Source organism: Apteryx rowi, unplaced genomic scaffold (assembly GCF_003343035.1).
Source record: "Apteryx rowi isolate R43461 unplaced genomic scaffold, aptRow1 scaffold_11, whole genome shotgun sequence".
Lineage (NCBI taxonomy): Eukaryota > Metazoa > Chordata > Aves > Apterygiformes > Apterygidae > Apteryx > Apteryx rowi.
The window spans coordinates 5,751,476-5,773,164 of record NW_020447308.1 but is presented as its reverse complement, the minus strand read 5'-3'; the positions used below and the strand labels follow the sequence as shown (position 1 = coordinate 5,773,164).

The 21,689-nt window shown below is 58.0% G+C and overlaps 1 protein-coding gene across 1 annotated transcript in view; it reads right to left on the bottom strand.

Moving 5' to 3' along the window:
- Positions 1-2,235: 2,235 nt before the first annotated feature.
- Positions 2,236-21,689, bottom strand: part of LOC112970113 (gonadotropin-releasing hormone II receptor-like) — a 38,766-nt gene continuing 19,312 nt past the window's right edge. The window contains exons 2-4 of the mRNA XM_026074138.1: positions 5,104-5,619; positions 4,278-4,479; positions 2,236-3,498 (exon numbers count right to left, since the gene is read on the bottom strand). Of these exons, the coding sequence (XP_025929923.1) occupies positions 3,086-3,498; positions 4,278-4,479; positions 5,104-5,616 (1,128 nt within the window). The 5' untranslated portion in view covers positions 5,617-5,619 and the 3' untranslated portion in view covers positions 2,236-3,085. The remainder of the gene's footprint in view (positions 3,499-4,277; positions 4,480-5,103; positions 5,620-21,689) is intronic.

Here is a 21,689-nt window from a genome sequence, read left to right as displayed (position 1 = left end):
GTGGCCTTAAGCACATGAACAACACTGGGCTGTTCTCTCCCACATGGTAGGAAGTTGATGAAGAATATCCTCATAAGATTACGGACACTTTCCTGGCTGTTTGAGGCCCATCAGACACCTTACGGGTCTGTCTCCCCTTAGATATCTTCAGCCATTTAAACCATGAGACCAAATGAGAGTCTGATGAATAAATTATCTTCCTGTACCACAAATCACTCCCATCACCTTAGAGAAAAATTCCTATTTGCATGGGCCGAGCTGAGACAGCACGGAAGCAGTGAGCTCCACTCCCCATTAGCATTGCATAATTAACCTTCAACAGAGCGAGCCCGGGAAAGCAAAGCAACGATTACGCATCTCAGTGAGTTTGGAAGCTTTCTAAAGGGTTCGCGTTAATCCCCACCAGCCAGATGGGGCCCCTGCCGCTCTGACTGAAGTTTTTCCTTGTGCAGCACATTTAGCATAAACGCTGGCTTAGCATGGGGAAAAGCAAGTGTCGGACACCTTTCTCCAGCCCAGCGTCAGCCAACCTGCAAACACCACTTGCCACCTCTCTGGTTGAAATCCCACTTGCTCTCTGTGGCTGGGGAAGAAGAGCAGGAGGAGGCACCGATGCAAAGGCAAAGTCTGCACCAGTATCCCAGCAAAGACCGAGCTCCCGGGATGCAGCGCATTCCTCCTGCAGAACACCTTTCTCCTTGCACCTRGAGAGGGAGGCTGGACGCAAGCTTGGACGAGGCACCCGGATTTCACATGGCTGAAGTTCAGCAAGATCTTGCCCCTCTGTGCAGCAATGCCCTTGGCCACGAAGGCACTAGCAGGTCCTTCTCAACCCATGGGGATCCATCCCTTCTGGCAGACAGGGTCAAGCAAGCTCCCCCAGTGCCCAAAGGATGTTTGCTGACTTGGTGTTGGCCCATGCAGAGACACCTTCCAACTTCCCTATGCACTCATCCAGAGCAAGTCAGGAATTGTTTTTAAAACAAAATCTTTCATCGTTATAAAGTCCAGATGCTCATTAAGAGCCTCAGTTGTCACAAAAATACCCAGAGAACTGCCTCCTGCCAAGCGCTGGGGTCAAAGAGCTCCTGAATTGCCCAAAGATTTCACTGCCTCCTAAACAAAGCAACAACAAAAAATCCACCAAACTCAAAACTAAATTTAGCTTCAAGAGCTAAGATGTATTTAACAGCAATCAGCACACAAAATGAACAAGCAAAAAACCCAGCTATTTCTCTTTGCTCAGAAGGCAACAACACAATCGAATAAACCCAGCTTTTCAACCTACACCCTTGGGAAAGGCCACAACCTTCATGGCCATTCAGAAGCAGCTTTCCCCCAAGAACACACAAACTGGTGAAAAGCAAAATATCCACTTTACTCACCATTCAGCTGATGCATCACAGCTCCTTCCCTCATCCCGATCCTGTGCAGAGCTCCAGCTTCTGCCCCAAGCTCCCCTCCAGCAGCATCCCTTCCCCACACTGTGCAGCCAGCAGCACCCACCTGGCACCCATTACTGCTGATTTGGCCCCTCCACCCTGCAGGTGTTTCCCATCATGTTACTTGCTGGGAAACTCCCCCAGCATCACCCTGGCCTGCAGAAATGGTTGCAGGTACCCTGCTTCAGGCAGAAGTGAGCTGGGGTGGGGGTGGCTGAGCCCGCAGTGCCTCTTGCTGGTGTCAGGTTGAGCAGTTAGGACTAAGCACGTGTGTATAAATGGGAGAGGTGAAAACACAGAGGAGAAACTGTGATTTCTGTTCTATCAGCTGCTGCTGGAGACAGCCCAGTGCATGGTCTGAGACCTGCCAGCGTGTTCCCTGGGGAGGGACCTGGGACAGAGGCAGTTGAGGGGGACAGACCAACATTGTGGTCTTGTTCTCTCTCTCCTGTTATCCCAAATGCTCCCTCTCAGTTGATCCATGTGCCCCAGAAAGCGGCTAGGTACGGACATGTCTATCTAACCCCCCGCATGCCAGAATAAGGCAGTATTTCCCCTTCTGGCAGGCTCCAAAAGGGAGAAGAAACCCCCCCCCCTCCCCCAGCAGTTCTCATACCTCCTCTTGCCTGAGCCTCTCCACCTCCCCAGCATCTCCTCCTTCCCCCCTGCAGAGCCAGCCCGGTGGGAGAAGAGGGGCAGAAAAGGACCCTCCCCTCTGATTCTGAGGCCATGGAGAGGAGAAGGGTGGGATGAGGAAGACCTCATGTGTGGAGCAAAGGATGCAGCTGAAGAATGTGGGTCAACACCCACCCACCCTGACTGTCCTCTGCTGGGGTGGAACACCAGATGCCACCCAAAAATTCAGACCCTGTAATAGCTCTCACTAACACAAACACTGCTCCGAGGGTCCAAGGACAGCAATCCAAGAAACACTTGTACACAAACAATTCACGGACGATTTATTTCTACTGTGCAGGTTGCAAAAAGTACAAAACAAGCACCCTGCATTAGTCACTCCCCAAGATTTAAATCCTTCTTGGAGCTTCACTCAAGGCTGTGGGAGAACCAGACGGGCATGGAGCCAGGAGAGCAGAAATTTCGAGAGAGACTTTCCTACAACGGACGGGGAAAATGGAATCAAAACCTGCAGTTCCCGCTTTTGCAATGTCTCGGGGCCCARTTCCCCAGAGCACTATGCATCTGCACAAATTTGCAGTTGGGAACAGGCCCCAAGGGGCACCCACAGACTGAGCCTCCCAGAAAACGTGGCCCTCGCACCATATGGCTGAGAAGCCAGTGTGTCTTCTCCCATGGGTTGATTCCGGATGTGTGGCAGGTGCTCCATCCCAGAGTTGGTGCTAGGGGAYGTCTGGCCTGGAGCAGCACACATAGGCAATAAAAAGGCCAGTTTCCTCGTTGTCACAGGGCTCCAAGTATATGGAGGAATAACTGTAATTACCTCCAAAATCAATGTTTTTCACCCTGAGTACAGGTTGCAGAAACATTCCCTGTTACAGTTTTTGGCTAGAGGCTCACACTGACCAAAGTAAGGTGGAAACTCCTTGTGACAGTCTCCAAAATGAGGCTGCGGGATGAAGCAGCCCCTGAAACTGGGTCTCTGGACTCCTTTCAGATATGTCTCTTCAGCACACCGTGTGCACAGTTGTCCCGTTGGAGCCCCCTGATGCCACCCCACCATTTCCAGCATCATCTTTGACTTTCTTCTCTGAGTCTGAGACAGGTTTGGGTCTCTCCTGCCTGGTAAATGCTGTTTCAATGCCTCTGAGACACAACTGCATGTCCTCCCGGAAGGAGGGGGTGTACAGTCCATAAATGACGGGATCGGTGCATGTGTGCAGCAAGCCAAAGAGGAAGAAGCTGTGGTTGATGTACTCAGGCATCCTTTGGATCATGTCTGGCTGGAACCAGTACCACAAGCCCAAGAGGTAATACGGAGTCCAGCAGATGATGAAGGTAGCAACAATCACTATGGTCATCTTGAGAGTCTTCATGCGTGCCTTGGAGATGTGGTCGTTTCTATTTCTTATCATCAGACCTGCCAGGGGAGAGTCAAAAGGCTAACTGTAGATAGCCAGGAACCAGGAAAACAGGAAAACAAAAACATCCGTGACTGCCGGAGTCACTCTATCTGCCAAAGAGGGGAAGATTATCTTACGGTCTGGTCAAATGCCCACAGAAAGCAGAGGGCAGTGAGCATGGGGGTCAAGAAGACTGTGTCAAGCCCCCCAGCTGGGTTACCGCAGGGTGCTGGTGGGCTGCTCTATGCCAAGGTTTATCTCCTCTTACAGTGGCTTAGTGCAATTCATGGGCACAGACCATGACGAATACCAGTTTTCAGAGTGGCTACCCTTCAAGCGAACAGTTGCTTATAAAGCCAGGTTGAGGTCTGACCCTACAAAGCCAAGGGCATGAAGTCAGTAAGACACCAGACACCTTCAAACTGTTCCCATGCACCTTTCCTGCAGGCCTTGGATGGCGCAAGGAGAACCTGGAGATCCTGGCACAGGTGGGCAAAAAAACCCAGAGAGAAGCCATAGCCTTTGCCACCCCTTGCCATGGCGTGTAATTTCTTGCACAAGACTTTCTCTAAAACACTTCCCCCCATGAAACTCTCTGTTATTTTCCATCAGAGGTGACTTTGCACTTCCCTTAATATTGCCTGGCCTTGGAGAAGCGAGAAGATCTGTCTAACCCTACAACCAAATACCCCTTTGAAATCACAGGGGTTTGGGATGGACCCAACAACACTCAGGGATAGAACAGGATTGATCGGAAGGAGTTGTGCTGAGTATTAAATGGCCATGGCCCGCTTACCTTTGTTGATCTTTAGCTGCTTACTGATTTCCCATATGATTCGGATGTAGCAAATAATCATGACACTCAGCGGGGTGATGTAGAGGGTGGTGAAGGTGAACATGTTGTAGACAGTTTCTTCCCAGTGCTCTTGGAAACTGCCGTGAGTGACACACTGGGTGAAATTCACTCCCGGGATGGTATGCAGGTGGAAAAGGAAAAGCTGAAATCGAGAACCAAATAACAACTCAGAGATGCTGTGAAACAGGGCACTACATCCTGAAAATGTTCCTAGCTGGGTTACTGAGGACAGTCTCCTTCTGCTGTTGGACTGGGAGACACACTCTGGTGTCTCCCAGGCTAATTCACAGGTTTGGCCAGGATGGATGGGATCAGCCATCTGTGAAGTCCTATTTGCTATCTCAAAAACCTCATTGTTTTGGAGGTAGAAGTGAGTTAGGGTCTACGCTTGAGTAGACGGAAGACAGTGTCCCCTGCAAATCTCCTTCAGGACTCAGCRGGTTTGGGCTCTGCCTGAGCACTGAAATGTGGCCTTCACTCTTTACTTTCTGTCCTACCTGCATGTTAATTTGGTCAGTAATTGGTCTGGTTTGTCTTGGTCCAGTCCAATTTTTTTTGTAGTAATACAATGATGCATTTCTAGGAGCAGATAGCCACATGCATCAGAGTTTAAAAATAATTGCTCCTAGAGTTTTCCCCCCTACTTATATAAAGTCCATGTTTTAGTGAGCCAGTGTAATAAGCAAGGTGTAAAACGGTGCTGAGCACCGTGTTGTCCCRGTGCCAGTGAGGTCCATGGCTGGGGATGGCCTTGGCCGAGCCCTACCTGGGGCGAAGCCAGCAGGACGCTCGCGGCCCAGGCGGCGCAGAGCAGGAGCTTGTTGCGCCGGCGGGCGCTGGCGAAGGCGAAGGGGCGGAGGACGGCCGCGTGGCGGTCCAGGCTGATGACCACCAGCACCAGGGCGGCCGCGTACATGGCGAAGAGCTTGAGGAAGTTGAGCAGCTTGCAGGAGAGGTCGCCGGCGTACCACTGGACCGTCACGTTCCACACGGCGTCCAGCGGCATCACTGCCACCGTCACCAGCAGGTCCGCCAGCGCCAGGCTGAGGATCAGCGGCCGCACGTGGGACTTCCTCCTCTTCCTCATGAGGCTGCAGAGCACCGCGGCGTTGCTGCATGCCGCTAGCAGGAAGAGGACGACGGTGACAATGACACGGATCCTGGCGGCTGGCGTGAATGTGGGCTCGACCCAGTGCTCGGGACAGCTGGAGGCAGAAATATTGGCATCGCCCTCGGCGGCGGGCTGGTGAGGAGATGCTCGGTGCTGCTCTTCAGGCATTCCCTGGGGAAAAGCAAACGGCACAAAAAAGCAAAAAAATGGCAAACCCTTTTAGTGCTTTAGTGCGTTGTGGCTTAAATACGAGCAATTATATATATAATATTATATATAAATGAGGAGAAACTGGGAGGCTGGCGGATGCCCTGTGCGGGAGGGTTGGCGAGGAGCCAGAGGCCCTTCCGGCAGCGATGGCAGCGGTCTGCCGCCGTCCAGGCCACCTCGTCCGGGCTTTGCGGCYGGTTTTGCGGAGCCGCGGAGTCTCCCGTTCCCGGTTACACGGCCCATGTGGTCCTCTCCCGGCTCGCGCTCCCCACCTTGCCGTAACTATAGCAATCGCTCGCAGCGATAGGTATTTTTAGCTCTTTGCAGCGCGGTTCAGCAGCTGGGAAGCGGCCGGGGCGGCGTGACGCGGTGGCCGCGATGCTCCCCAGGGCCGCGGCTGTGCGGCTCGCCGCGCCGGAGCTGTGCCGGAGCCGGCGTCGCGCAGCTCCCCGGGGAGCCCCGCTCGGGGCAGCTTGCTCGGAGTCAAGGTTTCAGCACGGGACGGTCAGCAGGGACTTTTCAAGCAGGCTTTGCCTTTTAAACCCCCCCCGCCCCAAGGGCGCTTTCACGTGTTCAAACTTAACTTTTGCAGGAAGCCTCCGTGCCCTGCTGCCGCGCGGTGCGGGCACGGCCGGGTGGGGGACAAGGGGGTGAAGACCCCCCTCGTCACCGGCGGTGCTGAGCCCGCGGTGCTGGGGACGCCATGGGGAGCAGAGCTGGGCAGAGGGGGTGGCAGGAGCAGGGGCACACGCAGGGTGGCCATGGGGGCGACCCCCCCCCCCCCGTAATCCCCCCACCCCGGTTTCGCTGAATCGCCCTTTGCTCCTGAGCGCGACCGGCTCGACGTTTCAGCAACTCGCATTTCAAGGGCGACTGCTTGGAGCTCGCAGGGCAGCACAAGCCCGTAACGTTCCCAACTGCTGCGAGGTCTCATGGTGCTTTAAGCACCTTCCGCTTTACAGATACCAAAATAACGGCTCCCCCCGCTTTGCAGAAATGAAAGAGCAGCACTGAGCAAACCTGCCTCTCCTCTCTCCAGCCCAGGCAGGACCGCGATGCCGGCACCTTGCCGCAAGCCTCCCTCCTGCAGCCGCTTCCTCTGCACCCCAGCCCGCGAGAACCGCCTGCCCTGCTGCGCTCGCCCCCCCTCCTTCCACACCAAAAAGCAGACAGCAAAAAGAAAAGGCAGGAAAAAGTACCAAACTGATTGCTGCCTAGCTCGGAGGAACGGGAGGAGCCCCGTGCCGCCGTCCTGGTTCAGTCCTGCTGCCGTACCTGGAATACGCATGAAGGGAAAGGGCTCCTTCTCCTCCCGCCGCCTGCGCTCGGTGCCCGGGAACCTCAGGCTCCTCTTCTGCAGCGTCGGCAGCCCGGCACTGTGCCGCGACGCTGCTGCGGCTCCGGCGCGGGAGCGGGGAGCACCGCGGCGCGGGGGTTAGCCGGCCACGCCGCGCGCGAGGAAGGGGGAAGGCGGCGGTTCGGGCACGGCGCGCCGGCGGCCGAGCCTCGAGCCGTGCTGTTGCAGCACAGGCGTACGCCCGCGGCGCCGTACGGAGCGGGCAGAACTGATGTAAGCACCTCCCGCGCTGGTCCGTATGGGGGAGCACGGCCCGAGCGGCGCCTGGGCAGGCGCCCGTCCCAGCAGAGCACCCACGGAGCGGGGAAAGCCGAGGGACCCGGTCCTGGCGCTCCGGGCAGCAAGCCGGCATCCTTCTCCTCGCGCGCTTAACGAGCTGCCCACTTTAAGATTTAATGAGCAGGCAGCGGGGACAATGACAAATCTGCCGTATTCTAAGGAATGGCCAAAATTCAAGATGTTGCCTCTGGTGTTACGGCCAAGTGTGGCCCCATCAGGGATAACTGCCAACCCTCAGTGCATCGGTTTTCTATAAATACAGGAAAATGAGTTAATTATCCCTGGAGATTCTGATGAAGGCTCTGTTGCTTAGACAACCATAGGACTCGCAGCACACACGCACACACACACACACACACACACACAAGTGATGCTCCTGGGCCACGCAGGTCCTCGTGAGCACCACCGGGGTGGACACAAGTATGTGCCTGGACTGGGAATCTGCTAATGAGGGAATTAAACACAGAGGGAAACTGAGGTCATTTTGCCATTTGAGAAATACACTCTTTCCTCTGCACTTTCTCAGCTCCCTTTTTGCTCTTTTCGTGTTTATTTCAGCGCAACGCGGTGCAAGCAAACCCTGAACGTGCTGCACGAAACCCGGGAGGGACAAAGCGCTCACAAGGCCTTAAAACCCACGATGCGCAGTGCAAAGGCCGGGATGGAAAACGAGCCCGTGCAGCTTTTCCAGCCAGCAAAAGGAGGGAGGATTGCAAAAGCAGAAGCTGTGGGGCTGCCAGAGGGCCAGCAACGGGCAGRAAGGGGATTTGCACCAGCCCCCCAGAGCAGGGCTCGCCGTGCAGGTGAAGCTGCGGCCGCCGCGCCCCGGCGCGTCCTTGCAATGAGATGATTAAAAGATGGGAAGCCCGTGTCTGCTCAGCTGTGTTTCAAGTGTTTAGTCTTCCCTCGGCTTATAACAAAACCGACGCTGGGACCCGCAGGACAAAGCGCTCTGGCTGCGGGCAGAGCAGCGAGGCCCCGCGCGGGAGGCGGTGCTCGAACGCGCTGCACCAAAGCACTGCTGAAAGCCCAGGAAAATTACCCCGATGAAGTTTTTGCACCGGAGGAAACGAACATTAATTTTTAGCAAAGCTGCTGTGCCCTGAAGGAAAATATATCTGCTTGCATGACTGTTCAAGCTGCCGACTTATCACCGGGGAGGTGACCCATCTGGACCCGGTGCCTGGCATGCCACCGGCGCGGAGTCGCAGGAGGACGGCGGCTCTGTCGAGCAGGGTTTCCAGGGCCGTAGCTAAAGGGAACGCTCTTGTATTTTTGTGCAGACTTCTCAAATCAGGTCCTCGGCTCCAGCCGGCRCCGTCTCGGCACGCGCGGAGCACGGCGCTGCACCTCCCTGCTYGTACGCGCAGGGCGACGCTCTCGCCCCCGGTTTGCGCTCGAGGCCCAGCGGCACCAAGCAGGGCGCTGACGCCGGAGCTGCCAAAATCCGAGAGAAACCCCACCGGCGGCACCGGCTCAGGCCGAACGCAAGGTCCGTGGGGAACGGCTGCCCCTCGGAGCCCGCCGAAACCCCCCGTTCCTCACGCGTTTAACTAGCGAGAGGGAGCGAGCTGGAAAACCTCTGCGATTCACACGCTCGAAGCGACTCGCACCCGAGGGAGAGAGAAAACCCGCTCCGTCCCCCAGCCCTTCGCCCGAAACGCCGTCTCGCGAGCCGAGAGAAACCCCGCGGGACGAGAGCGCTGCCAAGACCCCTGCCAACCCCCCTTAGCAGGGGCGCTGCGGGGAATACGCTTTCCCAGGAATACGCTTTCCCGGGCAAACACGGTGCTCAGCCGCCTCCCGCGGTCTGCTCCAAAGAGAGAAAACAGCTGGTCCCTGGCTTCCAAGGCTCGGCTGAAAATCAAATACGGAATCAAGCCGTCCCCGCGGTCCCGGCCGCTCCAACAAAAGAGTTTTACAGCGAGTTCAGCGCAACGTTTGGAAGAGCCATCCCCAGCGGCTCCGGGAATTGAAAGACACGAAACACATCCCAGGCACGCGCTTGATCCTCGCGGCCTCAGCAAGGGTGCACTCGAAGCCCCCGTACATCCCTGYGGAAAATCCCCCCGGAGCCGCACGCGAGAGGGCTGCCGCCCCGGCCGTGGGAATCGCCCGCCAGCGCCGCTGGCTGCTGCACGGTGCGCGAGGAAGAGCGTGGTCCCTGGGAGGAAAAAAGCACAGAAACTGCAAGCACTTTGGACGGGAGCCTGTTTATTACAGCATCAGCCTTTTTTTTTTGCATCAGCCTCCTGGTTAGAGTAGAGATTAATTCAGCGCCACATGCTAATCCTTAATTTTTTTTTTTCTTTCATTAAGCTCTTTGCACCTGCACTAAACCAATTAAATAGCGAGTCAGGAATGTATTCCCTGTTTGCCTGCCTTCCCAGCTGGATACCTCTTTGTCTGGAAACGGCCTCCCCTTTGCCGACGGCATGACGCGAGAGAGGGACAGGATTTTTCCTRGGGAGCGTAAACCTCGCTCGTGGCACCAGAAGGGCTTTGGTCCCGGTTCAGAGGGGAGGCTTTCAGCATGCCGTCATGCAGAAATGTCCTGGCCCCGCGCTACCAATAAGTCTTATTTTGAGGGTGTGGTTCCTTGTTAAAATGACTATTTTCCTCTGGCGTTCGCACAGTAAATTCTCCCCCCCCCTTTTTTCTTTTTGTCTCCTCGAAGGCCAGCTGGGATGTTGTCTGCTCAGCAGCCTTCAGCTGCATCTCCGGACAGATATTCCCAAACTGTTTTAGCCATCTGATTTTTGGGCTCAGGAGGCAGCGCTGGCCAGCAGGGCTTGTGTCCGGGCGCCCGGACGCGGGTGTTTCTGGGCATCCTGCCTCCGCGGGTCCCGCGAGCTGGCGCTGGTCCAAGTCCTCTGGATGCCGGGGTTGTACATCGACCTTGGCGGGCAGCGGGACGCGGGGAGCCACAGCACCTCTAGGCTCCGCGGATGGGACTTTTCCTCCCGAATCCGCACGGATCAGCGTCCCCGCTGCTGGGGCTGCGGAAACCAGCAAGCCGCAGCAGCTGCGGTAACGATCCAGCGGCAATTTCTGCACGAGCAGACTTAAAGGAAAGCGCAAGTAATGTCACGTGCAGCTGGGAACCTCGTGCTGGGAAGCTAGCAAAGGATATCGCTTCCGATCTGGTCAGCCTGGCGCGCGCGCCGTGGAGGCTGCYGGAAGGTCTGCTGATAGACCACGACCACTGACCGCGTCTCAGGGGAAAACCTGCCTTTCCCACCTCCTTCCGGGGAGCTGCAAAGGAGCCAACACTGCTCCTTCTCCCAAAGGCAGAGGGACCGGAGCAGGTGGAAACAACCCCATACGGAGCTTTTACCTTGCCCAGCCAGAGCCTGGCGCGGGAGCAGCCGGGCGGCCGAGCCCCTCATCCCAGGCTGCCGGCCCTCCGCACCGCCCCGGCCCGTGTTTTTGGACGGTCTCTTCCCGTCAGCTGCCTCCGAAGCAACGCAAAGTGATGGATGAGGTGTGCGAGGCTGCAGGAAGCCACCCCGGGCTGCGACGTCTCCCCCTCCGAGGGCAGGCAGCTGCTGCTCCCGCCTGGGTGTCCGCACGGGGATTCCTGTCTGTTCGGGAGGAYTCATGATTTCAGATGCAGAATTTTCCTTTTTTTTTTTTTTTTCTCYCTCCCCTCTTCCTTCTCCAAGGCCTGCATTGTCTCAGGAGCAACTTGTCCAAGGAAATTCTTGTCTCATGCTGGACTCGAAACAGAAAGTCTAGTCAGGGACATCTGACATGCGGTGTTGTTGCGAGTAAATACCAGCGTCCCTGAGGTCATTTCCTCGGGTTAGCGGTGAGCTCACCCCTGGAACGGCTTCCACCGTTACCCAAAGTTCACAGGCAGACAGACAACCGTGAAGGGCCCGGTTTTCACCCTGCCCGTCGAAAAACAGCCTCTGGGCTGCGGCTCTGCACTACACCGGCCCGCAGGAGCCCTGCCAGGGGACGAGCAGTGGCAAAGCAGATGCAGGTTGGTTGCAAGCGCGGCAAAACCATACGGGAAAGGGTTTGCTTTCCCCGGCGGCAGGAAAGTCGCCTCCTGGCCAGCCCGTGCTTTAGGACTCGCCAGGTGAGGGGCTGCCGCTGCAACAGGAGCGGTTTGGGCAGAGCAGCGTGAGGGTGCTCCAGCCACATCCCTCCCAAAAAAGCAGCCCCCAAACGTGGCAGCGCACGTCTGAACAGGAGAGGGACGGGCCATGGCCACGTTGCACGGCCACGCCAGCAGGTGGGTGACAACTACTTTTGCTGAGCACCTTTCTCTGCTTATAGTGGCTGAATTCATCCCTAAGGGTTTATGGGAAAACATCGTGAAAATGGGCTTTGCAGCAATCGCATTTACACACTTAGCAGAAACCTTGCAAGCGGTCAGACCTGTACAGCTCACAGGCGCTTCCCTCGGAGCTGCATCCCTGCAGCTCGAGCAGAGCCGCTGCACGGAGCTTTTCAACAGCCTGTGGAAGGCGGAAGGTGAACGGCAGCGAGTCCACGCTAACGCAAGGGATTTGCAGCTCTGCTCGAAATCACCACGGCTGGGAGAAAGCAAACGGAGGAGCAGCCTGCAGCCACCACACTGCAAAGGAGTAAAGCCCAGCCATAAACCCAGGCTATTACTGGTCCTAGAGGATAAAATACTCCAGCACACGCGTGCTCTTGACTTCAGTTCTTGCACTGCAGGTTTGCCACAGCAGCAGGCACCAGCTCAAGCTCCATCTTGCAGCAGCACACACAGTCACCAGCATCATCCCATGCCCTTTAAGAGGACAAGTATCTCCAGGTGCTTTTCAGGCATTAACGAATTAGACCTTGGCCAGCTGTGAGCCCAGAACAGCCCATGAGCGTGACCACCACACCAAGTAGAGGGTTTGTTGTCCACAGCTGGGACAGCAGCGCTGCAACCCCCTGGGCCCGGCCAGCCCCACAGGGAGTCAGCACCAAACAGCGAGGCAAAAAAGCAATCGCGTCTATCCCTATTTCTCGATCGGAGCTGATGCTATACCCCCTCACTCCATCCCTACGTCCCCCAAACTGGGCAGCGGCAGGACAAGCGCCCGCCGTGGCCCCGCCAACGTGCCGCCCGAGCCCCGGGGAGGCGATGCATTTCCCRTGCTCACCCAGCCCTGGCTGCTTCGCTGAGGCTGCCGAGTGGGAAGTTAATTAGCGTCGCTGCTCGGATTCRTTTGCAATCCCGGGGCTTTCACAGATAATCTGGGTCATCCAGTCGCCCTTCAGAAAAGYCCTCGTTTAGCAGGGAGGGTAAAACGCATCCCTGGGGTAACCYGCCTGGCACCAGCTCAGCCACATGCGGCATCTCTGTTGCCCMACCAAGCTCAACACGTTGGCAAACTGCTGCTTCGGGCCATTTCTGCACGAAATAACACTGTTTCTGGATTCGGCTTCATGCRTCGCATCGCTTGGAGGCCGATGCGCTTTCGATGCTGCAACCCATTGCTCGTCTTGTGTCTGAACAGCTCGCCTTGCGTTGCCCGGCGGTGCCCATCGCACCAAGCCACGCTGGGAGCCCAAGCCAAATACCCCGCAGGGACACTGCGGACCCAGACGGGGGACCCAAAGCACGCTTCGCATAACGTCGGCTGAAGTCTCATCCCCGTTAATACCGGGAAAGCCCAGCAAACGCAGCTCGCAGCTCCCCCATCCCCACAAAGCAACCCCGCTTCGTCCGGAAGGGCGTCCCGGAGCCGCTGCTGGCTCCCGCGTGCTGCCGGGTGCCGCGGCCTCCTCCGGCGCTTGCGGCTCCTACCGCCCCGGCGCCGGCAGGAGCGCCCCAACCCAGCCAGCACTAAGTGGGTATTTTTCTTGAGCTGGAACAAATTAGGAAATGGAATGTTTTCCCTGTGACTAACGCATGGAATTGAACAATTTTGCCCTTGTTTTATATGGGTCCTAGTTGCTCTCCTTGTCTTTCCCTTTCATGCTCTCTTTTATCCTCTGCGTTTTTTAACTCCCTTCTGYCAGTTCTCAGCTTTGCCCCAGGATCATCCCGCCGGACTGGCAGGACCCGCTCGTGTACAGCCGGGGGAAACGCCAGACCTCCTGTACTGCAGCAGTACGTTGGGCTGCAGCACAACCCGGCCGTGCAATGGGAAAAGCAAGGCTCTCCAAGCTAAAAAATAATGTCTTTTCTCTCCCAGCAAAAATCACATATGTCCTGCTTGGCCAGGTAACCCCCAAATCAGCCAACGCTTCCCCTGCTGCTCTCAGAGCTGGGGGATGAAGGTGACAGATTTGGGGCAATTACCAAGGAAGTTTCACAGGTCCATCAGTTGCTGGATCTGCCAAAGTCCAGGGTTTTGGTGACTGTTGGAAGAGCTTGTCATCACCCATAGCCAGCTTGTGGCTGTCACGGGCTGGACCTTCGGCCGTTGGGCCTGCACATCACACTGATCCAAACATCAAATACCTTCCTCTCTCCCACGCTTCCAAAATCAAAGACCCCAAGATATTATGGCCCCAAGACCATCTTTAAGGCCAGAAATCTTGGAATTTCCCTGCTGGTTTTCTTCCTAGTGCCCCTGTGCTGGGCCATTGCCCATTGCCATCCCCAGCTGGTGCCCAGGCAGACTTGTTACGGGAAAGTGATTATTACTTATGTCACAGAGATTTTGGCTATTTCTCCTCCCCTCTGCAAAACAAATTGCAAAAGGTAACATGCTATTAAAACTAACAGATGCTGGAGGTGTGTGGGGGGGGTAAAACTCCTGAGCCCACAGGTTAAAATGCTGCTCTGCTCACGCCGGAGCGACCCTTTCCCTTCACTCGCTGCAGCCAGGACCATGCGCCCCATGGGAAAGGCCACATTCCTCCACGTGCTTTGTTCAGGCCCCGTTCTGATTTTTCTTACAGTAAAAGCTGTATTTACAACTTCGTTGGTGCTCCAAGGAGTTAACACGGGATGGAAACCAGCTGCAGTCCTTGCCATCTCCTCCTTCAGTATTTCTGGAGAGGACACAGGGTTCTTCTTTATTTTTGTCAAGGAGCACCATCTGCAAATCTGTTTGAGCAGGGCACTATGAATTATCCAGATGTTGCCTTTTCAACAGACTGTGCTTACCACCGGCTTGACCACATGCTCCTTCCCAAACACAGCTCTGAACCACAGCCAAACTCAAGTGCTGTTTTCTTCCGTTTTGGTTAGGGAGAGGTAAGATGTTGAAAGCTGAAAGTCTAACAGAAACATCACCGGCAGGAACCAAGAATTTCACAAGCAAGCTACCAGGAAAGCCTCCCTGCTGGCTGCTTCACCAGCATGTTGTTCAGATCCTCTTATCTCCGAACAGCCTTCAGGGCTCGGAAACGCTGGGAACAGAGGCCCCGGGGTGAGGTTCGCGGAGCATTTTTCAAGAACGACTGCTTTTAGGAAAGGAGCCCAACTTGGGTGACTCTGCGAAGAGCTAGAGCTAACGCTGGATGCAATGGGCTGAAGGAGCAGCGGAAGGGCCGTTATTTCAGGTCCCCCTGCCCGGTTTTTACCCCCGTACCAGAAGTCGGCTCCAGCGCAGGGCCGGCCGAGCTCCCGGACAGCGATATTCCCGGCTGTACTCTCGTCACACCAGTCTGGCCACGGGGTTTTGGTCCTGATGCTTCCACCTTGTCAGATCCGGTCTGTCAGGGAGGAGGGTCTGGAAGGAGGCGCTCGTTCCCCCGATGTGAGCGTGACGCCAAGTTTCTCTCCTGACCTGCTTATCTTGCCTTTGCAAGCTGGTCCTGATTTTTTAATCTAATCCAGGACAAGCTGTTAACATCCAGGCACTGTCGGCGGTTTCCTTCGGTAGCTGTTTCACCGCCGTTGTAGCAAACACAAGCCCTGATCCAACACCCATCAACACCAGGCGCTCGAACCCTCTGCCCACGTCCGCAGGTCCCCGTCTGCCAGGGAGGCTCTCCGAGAGGAAGGAAGCTTTTCTTAAGTTGAGCAGAGCTGGGTTTAAAGAAATCCAGCAAGGCTTACGGCAAACCCACACGGACACTACCAAGAAAGGTGATACAGCTATAACCATCCTGGGGGAAATCCCACAGGGTTAGGGTTGGGATTGGGGTTGAGGTTAGGATTGGAGTTGGGGTTGGGGTTGGGATTGGGACTGGGGTTAGGGTTAGGGTTGGGTTTGGAGTTAGGGTTGGAGTTGGTGTTAGCGTTGGGGCTGGGGTTGGGGATGGGTTTAAGGTTAGGGTTAGGGCTAAACTGGCTTAGCAGAGCTGGACTTTTTTGAGCATGTGAAGACACTCGTGACCTCGCTGAGGCTGGGGGACGTGCTACGGCTCTCGTCGCCCCAATAACCGAACGGGGAGGCAACGACACCATGGCGCGGGCTCTCTGCAGGTTCCTGCAAGAGTCGAGTGGCTTCGCCCCCTCGAAGGCGACGGAGCGGCCTGACTGCGCCAGCCCGGGCTCGGCTCCGTGTCGCTTTGGCGACAAACCCGAAACAAATTTTCGTGTGACTCAGCAAGGAAGAGCTTGGAGCCTCCCGCCGTTTCCTCCACCAGCCCGCCAAGCTGAACCTTGTTTTTCCTCGCGCTTTGGGGGATGACGACTTCATTCCTGAAGTCGAGCCATAAACACAGCACAAAATCTTGAGATTTCAGTGACACCTTTGAAGAATTACGTATAACGAGATCAACCAACCAAAAAAATCTCCCCTGATTTTATTACATGGTGGCTTTCTTACCACAAAAAGCACGGTGGTTTTTATGCTATTTGGGGGAGGAAGGGAAGAACACTGCTGACCCAAGGCCATGGGTATGACCAATCATGAAAATACCACCTTCCAGCCCCCGGCAGCCCCGGCAAACCTTGCACCCCATCCCACCCCCATTGCAGGTCTGTCCCTTTAGCTCTGCACAGCTCTAACGCCAAGGTACCCCCTGCAGGGATATCCAGACCCTCAAAGGAGCGCAGGAGTTGCCAGATGGGATCAGGGTGATAGTCCGTCCTGTTTATCATCAGCCCGCCAGCGCTGCTCTGGGGAAGGGCACGAGACGCCTTGGGGAGGTGGCTACGAACGGTGCAGAAATGGCACGTTTTCTCCCAGGCCCCGGCAGCCAGCAGCCTGTCTGCACCCTAAAAGGGAGCTCCCAGCCTGAACTCGAGTTTCGCTGCTGGCTCCGGATGCTCCGGCTGTGCTTACGCAGCCCGAGCCCTTTCTGCACGCCGTGGGTGCAGGTAAGCCTCGAAGCCGTGCGGCGCGGGAAGGCGACAAACCGCAGCGCGTCGCGAGACCACCCCGGCGCGCCGGCGGGCAAGCGGCTCTCGCCGCCCCTGCGAGACTTTGCCAATCTGGGGAAATCTGGCCAAAGCGCCGAGAGCACGAATCAGCCCCAAATCAGCCCGATCTGCACCAAGAGAATGGACAGGAGGAGGCASAGACGAGCCCTCCTGCTGCGGGTCCAGCGTACGTGCGCAGCCCGATTCCCGGCGTGGCTCTGAGCCCGCACCTAACGCTCGTAAATAAGAGTAGTAATTGAAGGATTTCTTCAGGACCAAGCAGTTGCCCAAGGCAACACGTGGTTCAGCACAGGACGGTCTTTGTCCGCCCAGCCCCGGTCGCAGCTAAACCAAACAGCTGCGGGCTGGCGCTCCGCGTCCGCGGCTCCCCTGCGTTTTAAATGCCCCCGTCGAGGCTCTCCGCTGGCTCGGCCCCCGCCGCGCTCGGAGCACGCCGGCCCCGGCTTCGCCGCCGGCGCATTTCCGTTGCCCTGCCATAACTTACGCCCTGCCCACATCTCCCCGCAGGACGTCCGTCCTTGCAAGCGCTGGTGCTCCGCCGGCGCGGGGACGCCAGCGAGCGGCCGTGCCCCGGCTGCAGGTCGCCGAGGAGTTAACGCGCCRAGGGCTGCGCCGGGAAGGGCTGGCGCTGCCTGGGGAGGACTTCAGCGTAACGGCTCGTCTCCCCCAGCGGGGAATTTCTAGATGAGCCAAAACACTTATCTCAATTTCCCCCGATCAGCAACGTAATTAAAAAGGCTTAAGCGCCGTCTGGAGCCGGTTCCTTGGGATTCGCCGTCGAGGCGTTTCTGGCACCGCTCTTAGCGCCTGCAGCAATGCGCACGGCGGGACGGGCTGGCGGCAACGCCCGGGGACGGCACGTCCCACGGGGGCCGGAGCGAAACGCACCTCCCCGGAGCAGATACCGGAGCAAAGAGCCGGCGGGAACAACGCCGGAAAGCGGCGGCACTTTTCCACCTGGGCGGTGGGGCTGGATGGCACCGATCGCCCCCCGGGACGGCGCTTGTCCTCTCCCGCGGATCCTGGGCACAGCGCTGCCAGGGAAATAAAGCAGCTTCCGAAAAGGGATGTGCAACCCCCCCCCCAGCCCTAATTTTAAGGTGTTGTCGGAGCAGGAAAGGACAAACAGGCCATCTGTCCCGCCACGCGGAGACCTCTGGATGAGCGGCGCGCCCCGCCGCGCTCRCCAAGCCGCTCCTTCCCCCTCGGAGCCGCCGCGCGAACCGAGGCAGGCTTGGGGGAAAGCCGCCCAGCGCTTCTCCGGGAAAAAACAACGCAATAAATCAGCCGAATGTTTGTGCGAAGAGCAGAAAACGCCGCCCTCGCGGCACGCCGGGCAGCCCGCCTCCGCTTCCTCGCCTGCCGGCAACCAAGGCGAGCTGCGAACGCGGCTCCTCGGCACCTCGCTCCTCCTCCCGCTCACCCCGACGGGCGCATCCCGCTCGGAAGCGCCAGGGCTGGGGCGGCTGGCAGCCTGCTCCAGCGCTGGTGCCGGCAATATTCCCAGCGAGGCGCACGCCGGCGCCRTTTGCTCAGCCCCGGCGGGGATGCAAAGGAAAATGGTCCAAACCGACTTGCACCGTGCCCACGTTGCGGAAGGCTGAGCCCCGGCGCAGGAAGTCTCGTCCGCAACGAGAATTTACCGCGGGAAGGAATTAAACAGCAGCCTGTTCACGCGGTGCAATGCGCCCCGACCTGCAGCGTCCCGAGGGCGAGAGCCGCGTAGCGCCGGCACGACCCGCTCCCTGGCTGGCGGCCCTACGGCGACGCCGGGACTAGCTCGGTAACACACCCCGGCATGCACGGACCACGCGGAGATGCTGCCGGCTGCATCCCGGGTCCCGGGGCAGCAGCATGCCTGGGGACAGCCAGCTTTCAGCCGCGGGATTTTAAAMCCCAGGAACGTGTCGTGTGCCCACGCGGGGTGCAGCGAGGCCACCCAGCTGCCGGCCGTATGCCTGCAGATGGGAGTTACGGAGCATTTGGAGCATTTGCAAAAACACTAGGAAAAACCCCTTTGCTTCGGGGCTGCAGTGATCAGGTAGCAGGTGCCACCCCGTTTTACGAGCCCGGCTGGCGGCAGCGCCGGGACGCCCCGCTCATCCCCGCTCCCGGCCCGCTCGCCGCGCCGGGAAAAGCCTGCCAGGCCTCCGGAGCTAAAATTAGCCTTTCCTTGGCTCCAGGTTTCCAGGCTTTCATGTTGCCCCCCCCCCGCTCAGTGGTGCTTTTTACATCTGTTTYGTAAACGATGGATGTCGAGCTGAGCACCGTTTAGCCATGGTCAGCAGCTTAAGTAAATCCTTCCAGGGGGAAACGTCCGATCGGTCCTTCGCTCCCAGTCGCAGCCTGTAAATTCTCATCTGTGCAATAAAAACAAACGCCAGTAGTTCATTTTTTGGGCTCTTTTCCAAAGTTTTCAGGCAGCTGCACCGTAATTTTGTGCTGATGAAGCGGTGGAGGAGGGTTTAAGCGAAACAATATTGCGGTGACTGAGAGGTTCGCTGGTGGTTCAAACCTCAAAGCGAACCCGGGGGACCTGCGACCTCTCCAAGTTTTCATACAAACCAGGGAAGTTACCCGTCCAGCTTCTGGGACATCAAAACAGGATTGAAAAACAACGGCTTCAGCTCGGGGTTAGCCACCCTGGGAGCGCGGCTGGAGGAGCCCGAAGGAGGCGGGTGATTAATGAAATCGCAGCTCCCAGCTCGCTGCCCCAAAGCACGCAAGCTTTGCCCGAAGCGTTTGGGATGGAACAAACTCATCAATCAGTTATTTTAACTCCGACCTTCTGCGTAAACAAGAGCCAGCCCAGAAGTACACGGCAGGGGAAAATAACCGTCAGCTCCCTTCGGSGGAGGCAAGAGGGTGCTGGGTTCGGCTCGGAGGGCAGGAGCAGCCGACGGGGGGGTGAACAAGGTATCRGCCCTGCTGGGCATTTCGTGGGTCCCACCGCTGATAAATCCCAGCACGTGCAACCCCGACGCCGCACGGGACCGTCCCCATCGCTCGCGGCACCCTCCCGGGGGTGCAGGTCCCCTCCCGGGAAAGTGTCGAGCACGGCGGCGTTCACATAAATACAGTGTTGTTTTATGGTTATGCATTGGAGACCGAATCTTGGAAAAAACACGCGAGAGCCGGCCAAGCCTCCCGGGATCAAACCGCGGGAAGCGCGGCAGGGGCAGCACGGGGCTGCAGCCCTCTAGACGCACCGCCGCCGCGGTCTGGGCACACGCCGGCCGAGCGCCGGCGACGTTCAGCAGGGCAAGAGCCGCTCTCGATTCGGGGTTGCGTCCCAGCACGGACAGCTGCGGACCGAGGCGGCCTCCCGCGGCTGGATTCGTCCCCGCGCCGCGGCCGGGCTGACGCTCAGCGCGCTCTGAACAGCCGTGTCGAAGCGCCTCCGCGCGCCGCACTGCGCCGTGCTGCCCAGCCTCGCGCGAGGGCTGCGAAGCCACGGAGCGATTGCACAACCGGAATTTTCGAGACTTGTTTTTAGCACGAACTCCTGACTCCCTGGCCCAATCCCGAATCCGTGCGTGCGTCTCCCGAGCTTTCCTTGTAGGTCACCCGGGGAGGAGACGCCTCGGTGAAGGAGGCTGTAAAATCCCGGGCAGAAATGCCTGAGCCTGCAGCGGGCTAGTGCAAAAGTCTGGTTTCCGTAATGCAAGGAATAACATCTTTCTCCTCTAGCAGAAGGCGCGCGTTTCCTTGCTCCGGGCGCCCGTGGAGCAGGGAGCCCTGGAAAGGGGCCCCAGCGGGAGCGGGAGCCGCCGCTGCGGCAGCTGGAGCGCCGGCGGGCCGAAACGGCCGTCGCTGCGCCGAAGCCAGGCTGCCGGGCCAGCGCAGGGCCCGCCGGGCTGGGGAGGTGGACGCGTTGCAGGGAGGAGGAATTTCTCCTCTCGCGGTCTCGGCACCTCTCCCACATCTTGTTCTAATTACTTGCATACTTGTCTCCGAACACGCTCTGCCTCCGCTGTCCCCGGGGGCAGGAGAACCACAGCTCGGCTCAGGCTGTCCTTCGTGCTGGGACTCGGCAGAGGCTAAATTTAGGGTTAAGGGCAGAAAACGGGCTCTATTCCCTTGGGAAGGGCTTTAATCCCTTGGGAAGGGCTCCAATCCCTTGGGAAGGGCTCCGCGCGGTGCAGAACGCAAACCCCAGGGAGCCAAGCATCCTTCTCAGTCCGGCATGGCCATGCCCTCGTTAGGTGAGAAGGCGGCTCCGGGAGCCCAGCGAGGACGTGTGACCCAGCCCGGACGTCACTGACTCTCCAGGGAAGCTTGCACTGACACGTTTGATCCAAACCCTTTCCCACCTGTGTCCTCGTCCTGCAATTCCCCTTCTCAGAGCATTCCCAGGAGGAGCTGATTTGGCAGTGAAGGTCCACTCTGTTTGGAGACTTGGGGCCAGCCGTCTCCTGACCCGGAGATGGGCTGGGAGCRAAGGCCAGGGCTGGTGGCTGCCGACCCCAGGAGACCTGCTGCCACCGCGGTGTCCTGCCCCGGCTGTCCGGGTGACGGCTGGAGCACATCTCCGGGCTGGCCCAGGTTGTCCTCCTCAGCCTACGCCTGCTCCTGAGGGAGATCCTCCATCCGTGGGGCTGCACGGGAAGGGAGGGGAGGCTGGCACAGAACGTGAAAAGACACTTTATTGATAAATAATAACTTAATTCCCCTTTCTTTATAGCTGCTCCGGCAGACATTGCCGGCTCGGCTCGCATGGATGTGCAGGTCCTGCAAACCGCGCGACCTCCTGCTCGCAGGATGCTCCTTGCCCACCAAAAAAAAGGGCAAGGGCTCCTTGTCCGCTCCTTGCCCGCCACTTCCCGCGCTCCTCCGGCTTTCGGGGCCCGTGCGGCTGCATGGTTCACGCGGCACCAGTTTTCCCGGGAACCCCGAGCGGGTTCTAGGCATTAACGTGGGAAAAAACGTGGTTGCGCCCGGAGGAATGACCCGGGTGCAGCCAACGCGGGGCCGGCAGGGAGCTGGGGGGGGGGCTGAAAACACCCCTTGAATTCRTCGCGCCGAGTTACACGCGCGACCCTGCTCCATCGCGTGCCCAAACATCTCGGCCGGGAGCTCGGCGCTCTCAGCGTCACGGGACCTCGGCGCCGGCGGGGGCTGCAGCCAGGCGGGCGGCTC